General features: G+C 42.5%; 1 protein-coding gene across 2 annotated transcripts in view; it reads right to left on the bottom strand.

Annotated features, from left to right (window-relative positions):
* Nucleotides 1-11,318, bottom strand: part of LOC105205763 — a 44,671-nt gene extending 33,353 nt beyond the window's left edge. The window contains exons 1-2 of one of the 2 annotated variants that reach the window (XM_011175265.3): nucleotides 10,943-11,318; nucleotides 10,204-10,407 (exon numbers count right to left, since the gene is read on the bottom strand). In XM_011175265.3, the coding sequence (XP_011173567.2) occupies nucleotides 10,204-10,407; nucleotides 10,943-11,219 (481 nt within the window). In that variant the 5' untranslated portion in view covers nucleotides 11,220-11,318. Of the gene's footprint in view, nucleotides 1-10,203; nucleotides 10,408-10,483; nucleotides 10,892-10,942 lie in introns of those variants that run through there. The other variant, XM_011175266.3, reaches the window with a different exon arrangement.
* Nucleotides 11,319-12,775: the final 1,457 nt, after the last annotated feature.

Below are 12,775 nucleotides of genomic sequence, written 5' to 3' on the forward strand. Positions count from 1 at the left end.
CCTCCCCCGTACACATGCCGATCGCCATGCGGACTGAAACGTCCGATTTGAATAATGCTTTGGGCTTTCGGGTGAGGCCGCCGCGCCGCGCGCCGTCCTCACCGGCGGCTATTTTCGCAATTTTCTCCCCACATGAAATCGATGCCCATTATTTTTAATTGCCCGCGGCTGCTTTATTCGCGATTTGTCCGTCTGACGACCGAATGCGGCTAGTAGGCCACAACAATAGCGGGAATCTCGGATGAGAGCTAGAGATAACGGAAGATTACAAGCGCATTGAATGCCGACGTGATCGCGACATTCGTATCGACGAGCGTGGAGAGCAAAAAAAAAGAAAAAAAAAACAGCCGTCGAAAGGCTAGCTGCGCCGTCATCGAATCGTTGCCGTGTGAATCGAATGCCATTCAGATTAGATTTATTAAAATGATAGGCTGTCAGTTATCGTATACTCGCCGCACGCCGGCGTATCCTCTCATTCAGCCCTTCGCCAATTCCCCGTGTGTTCAGATTTTAATGGCTGTCGGCTAACCCGCGCGCAATTATTATCATCGTTCGGCTGATCTATCGGCTGGTCATCGTGTATATTATCCGGCGCAGCGCGATTCTCCGGGATGTTCGCCGACCCTGACTAAGTGTCTCTCATTAATTAGTTAGCCGCGATTTGTCGTTGATTATTCACGAATAATTGATAAATTTTCCGAGGCCGCGGTATATTATCGGACCTGTTTATGTGCCATTAACTGCGCGAGCGATTTTTGCATAATTAAACCAGTTGATGAGCACACATAAACTGTTATTATAAGTTATAAACGGAATATTTCGCTTGCCGTATGATAATCGCCAGGACCGATTTCTCCTTTCAATTCGCTCTCCTTTCCTTTGAGCAAATATTTAATAATATTTTGCCGAGTTAGAGCCGCGCTTACGAATCGATTTCGTGCGGCTGCGTAAACGTCAGAGAATCACTGGACCGTTTGAAAAGCGCGACATCAAAGTTTGCGCGTAATGTAATCTGTACGTTCGGAGTTTTTAAACATTGACGAAGTACGACACGCAGCGCGCCTGGACGATAAATAATTTAAGCTCAAAGCTCTCTTACGCTGTCGCGACGGTCGTGACGTGCCGCTTCATCGAATCTATTCAGGCTTGGGAAGAAACGGAAGGATGAGAGCGGCTGGCGATGTTAAAGGCAATGGTAAGAACGAGATCGTAATCGAATGGACGGGGAGGGACAAAAAACGAGAGCGGATAAAATCAGACAATAAAAAAACGGGGCGGACGTCTGTTCCTTCTTATTTAATTTCTGCATACCGGATGACGTAAACGTCGCACATTTTCTCTTCCTCATAAATACTAAGAATCGAGAAAAGTATAGTTTGTTTCTCAACGTGTATTTCTCGAAATACGAATAATTCCCTTTTGTTTTTCAAGTCACCAGCGATCAAAGATTAAGAAGTTTTCACAAAAGTGAAAACACGGATAACAATGCAACAAGAAGATAAACAAAAGATTGTTCATTTGCTAAAAGGAAAAAACTTCGTTTGTTTTTCAAAGATAATTAAATTTATAATGTTATTAGCGAGATTCTATGTTAGAACATTAAAAGACCGTTTATGTAAAGTACGTCAAACTTAAAGAATATACGCGTGAAATTTAACGATGAAAATTGATTATGAGAGGAAATAACAGTCCAATTAAATTTCAACTAAAGATAATAGATAGTCGCGGGGATATTTTTGGTAGAAAAATAGCACTGTCTGAAACATTCTGTAGCGCTCCTACGTATAGTGTAAAAGACGTCTTCAAGAATCGAGCCAAGTAGTATCTCCGGGAAATTATAACGGACGCTCAATTTAAATCCTTGGGGATACACCTGGAAACCCGAGTGGTTCTTTCTATGCAAACTCGGCTGACTCTTACTTAACAAAGCGTAATTTATCGAGCCGCGGAAGCGAGATGGAGAAAAAGGGCGGGGGAGGAGGATGGGAAAGGCAGCCCTCCTCTTCTCGATATTACGCGTTTTCCATCTCGTCGCTTCCGTCTGCAGCTCTGGAGAGCAATCTCGGTACGACGGACGGGCTACGTGTCTCGCAATTTTTCAAACTATTGCGTCATAACACCGGTAATCAACTATACGTACTGTGATAACACTGCAAGACGTGCGAGAATCTCATTTACGCGCCTTTCCCGTCCGTATGCTCGAGTGCACATAATTTTTCGTGCGTTCTTCTTTCGTTTTTTAATTTAAGAAATACCGACCTAGAGTTTTTACCGGTAAAGGCCCCTGGCAACTTTTAAACTGCGCTCTTTCTTTTCCTCTAAATAATAATCATATAATCGTACGTTGTATAATAATTCTCTCGTGTATAAACGCATTATATTTTAGCAAATAAGTGAAAAATAGCAGGCCAAATGAATTTGGAAATCTGAATGTTGCGAAGAATTTGGATATTCAAACTGGATGATCGAACTCGTTACGCCACGCACACAGATTTCGGCAACAGCGAAAATCCAATAGTGATAATCGCCGAACGCTCGTAACGCATCGAACGCTCGTTCTCATGGAAAGTAGAAGGGTTCTCGTTCGCTCCCTACGCTGATCCCCTTCTCTGTGAATACCATGGGATTTTCGCTGCGGCACAGCGCTACTTTCCACGCGAATTTTTCCCACTAGCAGAATCCTCCAGGATTAGGTCCTGCCAGTCAAGTGGCTTCGTAACTCCTCGTTATAAGGCCACACGCTCGAAGACGGCGACGATGAGACGAATAAACACGCGCGCGAGTCCCCTCGTTTCTGTTACGATCTACGCACGTAACCGGTATATAACATTGGTTCTCATAACACCGTTTTATTTTTTTGTAATGAAAAAATACTGGCTGTGTGATTCGAAAATTAAAGTGATAGAGATCCATGCTCTCTTTGAATAAATTTATTGTTATATATATTAAAATTATATTTACTATATTTTACGTTATATCATATATCAAATTGTATTGAAATTAAACATATAATATACTATAAAAATATTAAAAGATTATAAAATTGTTATGTATAAAATGTAAAATTATATGACGTAACTAACTTATAAATAAAAAAGTATATCATAAATGTACAAATTTCCTTTTTTATTACTCGCTGTAACATTCAAACTCAACTTTGAGAACCGCTGATGCAAACATTTTATTCGGGTTTCATCCAACCTGCTTGTCGAACGGACCTGCGCCGGCAATAAAAACAGACTATTCTGCGCCTCGGAACGGGGAGAAAGAGAGACACATGGTTACCCTTACACAGAACCAGATCTGCACCGAACAATGAATCCCCGGCTCGAGCTTGCGGACTCATCTTTCATCTCGACGTGGCACGCGCCGCGGTCGCATCTGGCAGGTTCGTGGGGGGTCAATTGAAATTGCGACGGAGATTATACCATGGATCGCGAGTTCGCGTTACTGCATAACTTAATTTCGATCGCACGAATTCGTGTCCCTGCGCTCGCGAGGGATTATCGCGCCGATGAGTTTATATCAAGGGGATAATAGCTCTTTATATAAATTGAGATAAAAACGGATATAATATCTGTGCGAACGATATCGCTTTCCCCATAGTTCAAGTACGATGTCTCGTCTGTGGGATTTCCACGGAGATAACGATTGGTTTTTAAAGTAAGAGAGATATTTTTTTCCTCGACGCAAAGAAAAATTGAAACATCTTTAAAGTTGTACACGGAGGATATCCTGAGGAAGACAATTGTTGGAATAATCAAGACATTTTTTATGATAGTTTTTTTTCGATAGTTTTTCATTTTCTTTTATGTACACTGAGAGGAAAAATTCCTAAATTTTAATAAATATTTATTCAAATAATACTAATGGAATATTTACTTACGGTATATAAATATTTCTTCTATAAGAAGAAACGATAAATGAAATTAATGGCTCTTGTATTAAATAAATATACTTTTACATTTAGTAAATCTTTTGTTAATACTATTCGAACAAATATATAATACAATTTAGGAATATTTACTTATGGTATATAAATATTTCCTCTATAAAAAAAAATGATAAGAAATGAGAAATTAAATTAATGGCTCTTGTATTAAATATTTACTTATGGTATATAAATATTTCCTCTATAAAAAAAAATGATAAGAAATGAGAAATTAAATTAATGGCTCTTGTATTAAATAAATATATTTTTATTTATTAAATCTTTTATTAATACTATTCGAATAAATATATAATAAAATTTATGAACATTTTCTCTAAATTTTAATAAATATCTATTCGACTAGTATTAATAAAATATTTATTTACGGTACTTAAATATTTATTTTTTAACAGAAATAATACTTAAATGAAATTAGTGGTTCTTGTACTAAATAAATACATATTTATATTTAGTAAATTATTCATTATTACTATTAGAATAAATATTTATTAAAATTTAAGTAATTTTGTTTTCAGTGTAGGTTTTTATTGCTAATTTTTATTTCATTGGATAAAATAAAATAAAAGTACTTGTTTAGAGCAAAGTGAGATTACCAACTGGATTGAATCATCTTATCTGTCTATCGTCTCTGCCGTTTGACGACAGCTAAATTCGATCGGTCAGCAAAACGGCGATTTCCGCGGCGTTTATCTCTTTTTGGAAGGCGAGTTTCCGGCGTTTGTACGTGCTGATCCTCCAGTTCCATACGCGCAACCCTCGTAGCTAACCGTCCACTTCGGCGCCGCTTCGCATTTTCGTTTTCGTCCGATACCTCGCTATCTCTCGTTCTTCCCTCTTCTACCAGCGAGCTAAACTCGAGACGTCTGGCGTTGGCGGAGCCTGATTAACTCGAAAAATCGACTCGCTCGCTTCTTTCTCGGAAAACTTTGCCGGTCCCCCTCTGTGCCTATCTGCCATCTCTCTTTCCTCGGATAGAAAACGGAGAACGCGAGGAGAGACAAAGAGCGAGAAAAGCGCGTACCATTGTCGACGGTGGAAAGTAGTGAACGCCGGGGAAAGAAGTTAAAGGCAAATAATGGCGCGAAGGATAGACGGGGTACAGGGAAGCGGGGCAAATCGAATAAGAAAGCGTGCCGTATTTTATTTCTCTTCCTCGGGAAATCTCGCGCCTCCCTCCGCGGTCATGAAACTCCGCTCCGCGAGCGTTGAAGGAGGAACGCCTTGTTCCTGAGGGTGCCATAATACCGACAAAACGGATCGAGAGGATATAGGCATTACCGTGGAACGGAAAAGGAAGAGAACCGAAGGACCGTAAAATACCATCGCCCCCGCGCGCTGACTCACCGGAGATCCGATGAGTCGCGGCATTTCCGCTTTTAACGCGAGACTGCAAACGGCGTGCCTCGACGAATTGAATGTGGGAGGACAAACATCGCGAGAAACAGAGTTTCTGAGTCCGAGTTTCGAAGGGTCCGAGATTTTTCAAGATTTACGACATGTTTCTCTATCGAACGTCGTTCGAGTTTAATCGCAGTTTACCTTACGTCAGACCGATAGCGCATCTATTGAGGAAGTTACAACTGCTGAGACTCGATCGACTAAGTTTCTAAAGACCGCGGATTAAAAGACCGGAGTAAAATATATTCCTTGTACTGGAACTGAAGTCTCCCTCGCGATGAAATATGCGAACGGTAATACGCCATTTTTAACTCGACAATGGTAACTTACTAGTTGATGCCTCCTTTCATCAGAGATTTAATCACGCGAGGCATTAGCAATTCTTTTTAGCTGTTGATCCGACGCTGGAGTATTCATCCTTCGTCTCGGTTCATTATTTAATGAGACCGGCGCGGCGCGCGGCGGCGTACGAAATCGCGCGGTTACGCAAGAGATCTTTGTTTATTGTGGGCGCGAAGGGAGCGAACTGGAGGGTTGATTTAATTCATTTACGCGCGCGGGGTGCGGGGTGCCTCTTTTCTCGTGCGCCAGGGGCGACAGGTTTCTGGCAAACATCTGCGAACTCTTGCGTGTTACCGGTAGGGCTCCCCTGGGAAGGAAACCCCCCGATAATATTCTCGCGGCACGAGCCGAATTCCCGACATCGTGAGAAAATCCGCGGTCGTGAATTTCAAGATTGATCCGCGTCCCGTTTTGTCGCCCACCGTCAATTAGAACGTCCTCGTTAATTGTGATGTAACGTAAGGCTTTTAATTCGCAGTCTTCATAAAAAGAACTGTCTTATCAATTATATGTGCAAAAATGGAAGGAAATAAGTTCGATGATTAATTCGATACAACTACCAACGTCGTTTGACGAGAAATGTCTGCTTCCGCCCGTTAAACAATATCGCATTTACCGCGTTATTTATTACAGCCCGGGCAACTCTTGCGACAGCAGTTTTCGAACGAATACCTGAATTGTCCTGGATTTTATTTCTGTAAATAGTAACCCATTTCATTCGTTTCATCGATTACTTTATTTTTACAATTAATTTTAACACCGGGTATTATACTCCAATTTACGTCTTTACTTGGCTTTGCAAGTCATTCTGTTAGAATCATTTTTAGCATTTACTTGAAGCTTAGTAAAGGGATGCTTAATAAAGGGATATGTAAAACGTATCGAAGATAAATCAAAATATTAAAAATTTCATATATTTTTAAATAAAATAAAATTAAAAATACATGGGTCATATTTCAAAACATTATCAAAAATATAAAAGTATCATATAATATTTTAGTATTGTGTTTGAATATCTGTGTAAAATTTACGCACAATTCACTTATTAATTTAAAAGATATTTAATTTTCCATTTACTCTTGATAAAATAGCGTTTTGTAGTATTTATTTGCAAATTTGATAGAAAAGTAACATTACCAATTAAATAAAAATTTTTACATGTACTAATAAAACTGTAATAAATATTCGTGCAAAAATTCATTTGAATCCACTTACTCGGTTAAAAGTTATTTAATTAAAACTGCAGCAAAAAAAAAAAGAAAAAACATTTGGGCATTTGCGACCAAAATTTTTTGTTGTTGATTAGAAAAAATAAATCAAGAGAGGCCTTCAGTTTTTAAATTTCGATAATTTTTAACTCGTGTATTACGTAGCCAAAACATCCTTAATGTTATTCTTGCCCCACTGCGCTTGGTTCTTATTTGATCCGTACATCTTCCTTTAATTTTTGAATTTTGAACGTGTTGAAATTGCACGTACACTTGATTTTCCAACGATTTTAGACATAGCGTATGATACGAAGTGCAAGGTCGACAGTGACGCGCTGCATTCGCGACACGCGTACGTACCTGCATGCATACGCGGCTGACACATGCTAGATGACGGGGAAGACGCGAGTGTGCAACGTATTACGTGGATCCGGCGCAAGGTGTCATGTAACCCAGATCCAGTATAAAGCGTGAGCGCCTGTTGGGACGGGATTTACTTAACGAGTGAGCGTTAACCTGTCGGAATAATCCACGTGGCAGAGGTAATAATGGACTCAAGTGCAAATGCGCCTCGGGGGTGTCCGGGGCCGTCCCCGCGGCTGTAAATAGTGCACGCTTTACCAGCAACCGTCCCTGTCCGTCCGAACGATTGTTTCAGCTCCGGCTGTTGCCGGATCTCAACGTTAGCCTTCCCGTTAACGAATGACCGTATTCGCGTTTGCGCCATGCGAGTAGAGCCCGAGATCGCGTTCATCTATGACGATACAGGAGACGGGACTTAGGTGAGAAGCATTTTACCTACGAGCCGCGACCTCGACCGATCAAAGCTCACAGCCTGCCGAGCCCGGGTAGCTGATGGCGTCGCAACATTTCAGCTTAGGTTACCATAGTGATAACAGGATTAAAGACACATAGCTACATAGTGGTTGTATTATGTATCACGGGTATATAAGTTACTCTAAAATACGTCCGGCGACACGTACGTTAGCAACGACGATGATATTGAAGGCGAAAGTGCGGGAAACGATAGTTGTTGTCAAATCATATTCAGTTACGTTTCATCAAATTAAATATTTTACTAACTAATCGTAATATTTCAAAAAATGTTTCGATGCATACTATATATATATATATATTATATATTGCTTGAAATTTATTTTCCTAGACGGGTGAATTACATAACAAGAGTTGGAATCCGCGAGTTTCACATTTAAGCTTTACAACGGGCTGCGGCAAGCGACAAAATGGCGAGTGGCTTCTCTTGTTTTAATGATGATTGCTCAAGTAAGATTGCACGACGGACGTGCGAGATATTAAGATAATTACGGCGAAATCGTAGACGCGAGACGGGCACGAAGCATAGCGGAATAAACGTGCTTCTCGTTTCGGCGATAGAAACGCTTATGGAAGCAAACTATTTCGCCTCTTCTCTTTTGCTTTAAATGAAGCTGCTTTCCTTTCGAACAAAAATCTGACGTCATTTAAGAATGTTTAGTACTTATTTTTGATATACTAGAAATTTAACAAAAACAGATTGTCCTCGCATATAATAGGAAATTTATTTAAAAGAAATCCGGTTTTCAGTTTTTTAAATTTCAATCATTTTTAGCTCGTATTGTATAGCCAAAACATTCTTAATCCTTGATTTACAAAGTAATCCCATTGGACCAATATTGAATTTTTCAACGCTTGTGTACATACACTGAAAATTTATTAACATGCTTTAAATAAAAATAATGCAAAATTGATTATTATTAATTTTGATTAAAACTAGATAAATAAGGATCCAATAATAAAAATGCTTTTAAGATTAATGAGTTTTACTTTTTTTAGCCTCTGAAAAATAAGAGTGGACCTACCACATTAGAAGCGTTATAATTTTTGCACCTCGTAAATCAAGGGTTAGTAGCATGTATACAGAATTCTTTAGATTTAATAAGATAATGATATTTTGTTTACTCATTCCAATACTTGAGCATTTTTTTTTTAATTGGCGTTCAACAAATAAAAGAAAAAAAGGTATGAAAGCACTTCATTTATTTAACCCTCTCTTATTTTTGTTCCCATTTCACGACGATCGATTCTGCAAAATTATAATTAAAATTTCGCTAATGAAAAGTCGACTTCAAATACGTTAAAATTCTTTTTGTTTTAAAATATTTCTTGTTTGTTCATCTCGCGTAAGTTTACCGTACATTATTTTTTTATAAATGTACATTTTTAATTAACTAATTGTATTTAATTTTATATTAAATAATTGTGGCCGTAGCTTTCGTGGCAATTCTTGTTCTAGAGTCTATGCTATTGTAATAAGCAAACTGCACAAAACGACCCCCGGAAAAAATCTCGTAGTAATTGTAAAATGCTTTAATGATGTATTTCAGAAATTAATTAGAAACGGAAATTTGATTATTTATAGCGAAGCGCTGAAGCGGCAATGTTTATTTGTCGAAGTAAATATTTTGCGTGCCTGAAATGGAAGTCAAAGTGACGGGGAATTGGAATTACAAAATAGTTGCTTTGCGATATGCACGTGCGAGAATCTCTCTTTAACGACGCTCCGATTCGTGCGTATCGCGCTCTGAATTTTTCACCTTTTCGGTTGCAATTCGTCATCGGATTGAGAGCGCGTATAAAGTAATACGAGTCAGCCAAATTGAATAATGCAAGTAACGGAGAGCCATGATGCATCTAGCATCTATCATTGATTAACTTAGGACACCGGCAACGAAAATACTCGATACAGCTGCGTTACAGCAGTGTGCGTTAAATATTTCGTGCGACCTGGATGACACTCTGCGACGAATTGGCTGATGCTCGATGCCGGGCGTTTGTTTGGCGACGTACGGCACGGCGCAATGTTTGTTTACACAAAGTCGCCCGCGCGCTATCGTCCATAGTCCATACGCCATACGACTCTGAGCGAGCGGATAAAGGCGCGTGCCACTCCATGTGTATCGTCACAACACGTCGAGCCTTCATCCAAAACACACATACACGTTCGCGACGCGGATTTCTTTACAAAAGACCAGCGATTATCAACTCGCGCGATTGATTGTTTTCCGAGCTCGACGCGTTCATGTTAAACTACACGTCTAAACGTGTAAAGAGTATACACTTGGATTTGGAGTGCGTGTTTACAGCCATTCGATAATATCGAATAATCGAGCAACAATGCCAAGCAAAAAAAATTTAATATATATATTGAATATTTTTGTTCCATACCGACAAGTATAATATGCTCTAATATGAGCGTGTAAAGGTTATGTATATCGACGCGAGTGTTTCGCGCGATTCACTCACTTGCGTTAGGAATCTGGAAAGCCTCCTGGGAGAGGATGAAAGTTGCACAGCGTCCGTCGTTCTGTGAATCACCCACGGGCGAGAATCTCTTTGACGATGCTCGGATTCGGGCGTTGCGATGTGAATTTTTCACCGATCTGGACGCCGAGCGACACGACGAATCGCCAAGGGTGGTCCGGCGGGAGAGGCGGGCGGGAAAATTCTCTGAAACATTCGAAGCGGACAATTATATCGCGGAAAATGCAGGGAACGCTATGTTTTCATAAAGCACGTTAAATACTGTGCATTTCGTAGCGCGCGTTGAATGTCTCGTTGGAAACGGCGAATTGACTGGCGCTTGTTTTGTTTTTTTTTACGCGCACGACGCGCGCCGTGTTTGTTGACACTGCCTCACCCGCGCTCGCGGCGCTCGCTGCGTCGTCACATACCTTCTCGAACTCCCTCCCCCCGTTGTCGCATCGGCCAGCGCGAGAGGTTAGTGGAGTACCGGGTACCCCGGCCTGCGTAAAATCGCTTTCGAAGCTCAACGGCTGGCGTGTCGAGATTGCGAGTCGGCGATAAGAATTCAACGAGTGGTGGATTAAAATTGAAATTGTTGGTGCGAAATTCTAGAATCTTCGACTCGCGGTTCTCACGATCTCCGATGCGCAGTTTGACGCGCACTCCACTGAGGCTTGCAGAAACATTGTCGCGACATTGCTGCAAGTTCTGTGCGTATAGGGGGATACTCGACACTTACCGAAGAGCCGAGAATTTCGCTGACGACACTCGGTGCATCTCTCTGGAAACTTCTCGTTGTCCGTCCCGAGCATCGCGTCGTTCCCGGACGCGGAGTAATACGCACTACGCAGATCGACGGAGCAACTGAAAGTGACGAAGAAAACCGATACTTCAACGTCGATTATTGCAATATACGCGTGTGCTCCGTGATTGTCTGGGAATTCGAGGCGCGTGTATACGGATTTTAGATCGTATATGTTTGCAACACATCGCGATATTTTCGTTTTTAATTGCATTTTTATTTTTGGGACTAATTACTAGTCGCGTGCTCATTGTCTCGCGTCGCGCGTTTCGGCGTAAGAATACTAGCGCCTAATCGGCATCGGTCGGCAATCTTCGCGCCCCTCCGCCCTCCGCCCTCCGCCGCTAGCATTTTCCCGTAAATCACTGATCGGTTCGCACGTACCCCGCGGTAGCCGCGCTGCGTAGCTCGCGGTTCAGTATCTATTAATTGTGCATCGCAAATCGCGGCGCCTACACGACGGTTCGCCGATGCCGTGCAATCTCGCGATCAATCTCTCAAACTCACTCGACCACCGCGATGTCCGCTGCGAGAGAATTCGGCATGGGACACTCGTGTACGGGACTATCGCGTCCCAGGGACATCCATTCGTTCGGTCGTTCACTTTGAATTCGCGATAGCGATCGAATACTTGGGTTAGTTTATCACTTAAAATGCGCAAAGGTATACGGAGGTGCAAGCCAATTGTAGTACATACCGTTCCCTGCAACAGGTGTAGCATCGTCGTCGTGGTCGTCGTCATAGCGGCGGTACTAGTGTGAAGTTGGCCGCACCGGTCTTCGAATTTTCTCTCGCCATTGCTGCCACCATTGTCGTTGTCACCATTGTCGTCGTCATCCTCGTCGCAGTCGCCTTCGTCGTCGCCGCCGATTCGCAGAACCGACCCATGCAGAGAACGGACGTCGCGACGAGTTTCGATATGATCACAGTGTGCCCCGCGATTCAGTGTTATGTGTCCGAGTGAAAGACACAACACATCGAACGTTCGCAGAGCCGGAGTCGACCCGACGGACGGACATTGCGACGCAATTTGGTAAATACGATCGCAGCGTATCCCGCGGTTCAGTGTTATGTGTTCGAGCGAAGGGCACAACACGTCGGACGATCGCAGAGCCGGGGATTAACCCGACGGAAGAACGTCGCTACGCATTTCGGTACGTTCGCAGTGTACCCCGCGGTTTAGTGTTTCTGTATCAGAGTGAAGTTGCCGTCGGCTACGTCATTAGCGGTACGGTCGCCATCGCTGCTGACGTGGATTCGTCGAGCCGGGGTCCACCCGACGCGACGCACGGACGTCGCGACGCCTCCGCGATTCAGTGTTTACTAATCGCGCATTGCAAATCGTGGTGTCTACGCCGCGACGGTTCACCGATGCCGTGCAATCGCGCGACGAGACTCGCTCGTTCGTTGCCATCCGTCGCGAGAGAATTTGACGCAAGCCGATCATGTATCGCATTCCATGGACATTCGTCGTCGAGAACATTCGTTCGTTTGTTCGTTTACGCTGAATCGCGCGCGGGTGCAGAGAAGTGAACAAGCTAGTGCAACAGGTGTAGCGTCGGCGTCGTCGTCGTCGTCGTCGTCTCGTAGCGACGGGTGTTAGCGTGAAGTTAGCTGCGCGATCTTCGAATTTCCTCTCGCCGTCGCTATCATCGCTCGTTGTCTCTGTTACGTTTGCCGTGTGTGCGTTGTTTACCGACACGAATCGCCGCAGCCCCTCGTGATTTTCGCGTTATCCTCAGCCATCGCCGCGGCGTAACAAAGCGCGGC

The sequence above is a fragment of the Solenopsis invicta genome, chromosome 5 (genome assembly GCF_016802725.1).
Source record: "Solenopsis invicta isolate M01_SB chromosome 5, UNIL_Sinv_3.0, whole genome shotgun sequence".
NCBI lineage: Eukaryota > Metazoa > Arthropoda > Insecta > Hymenoptera > Formicidae > Solenopsis > Solenopsis invicta.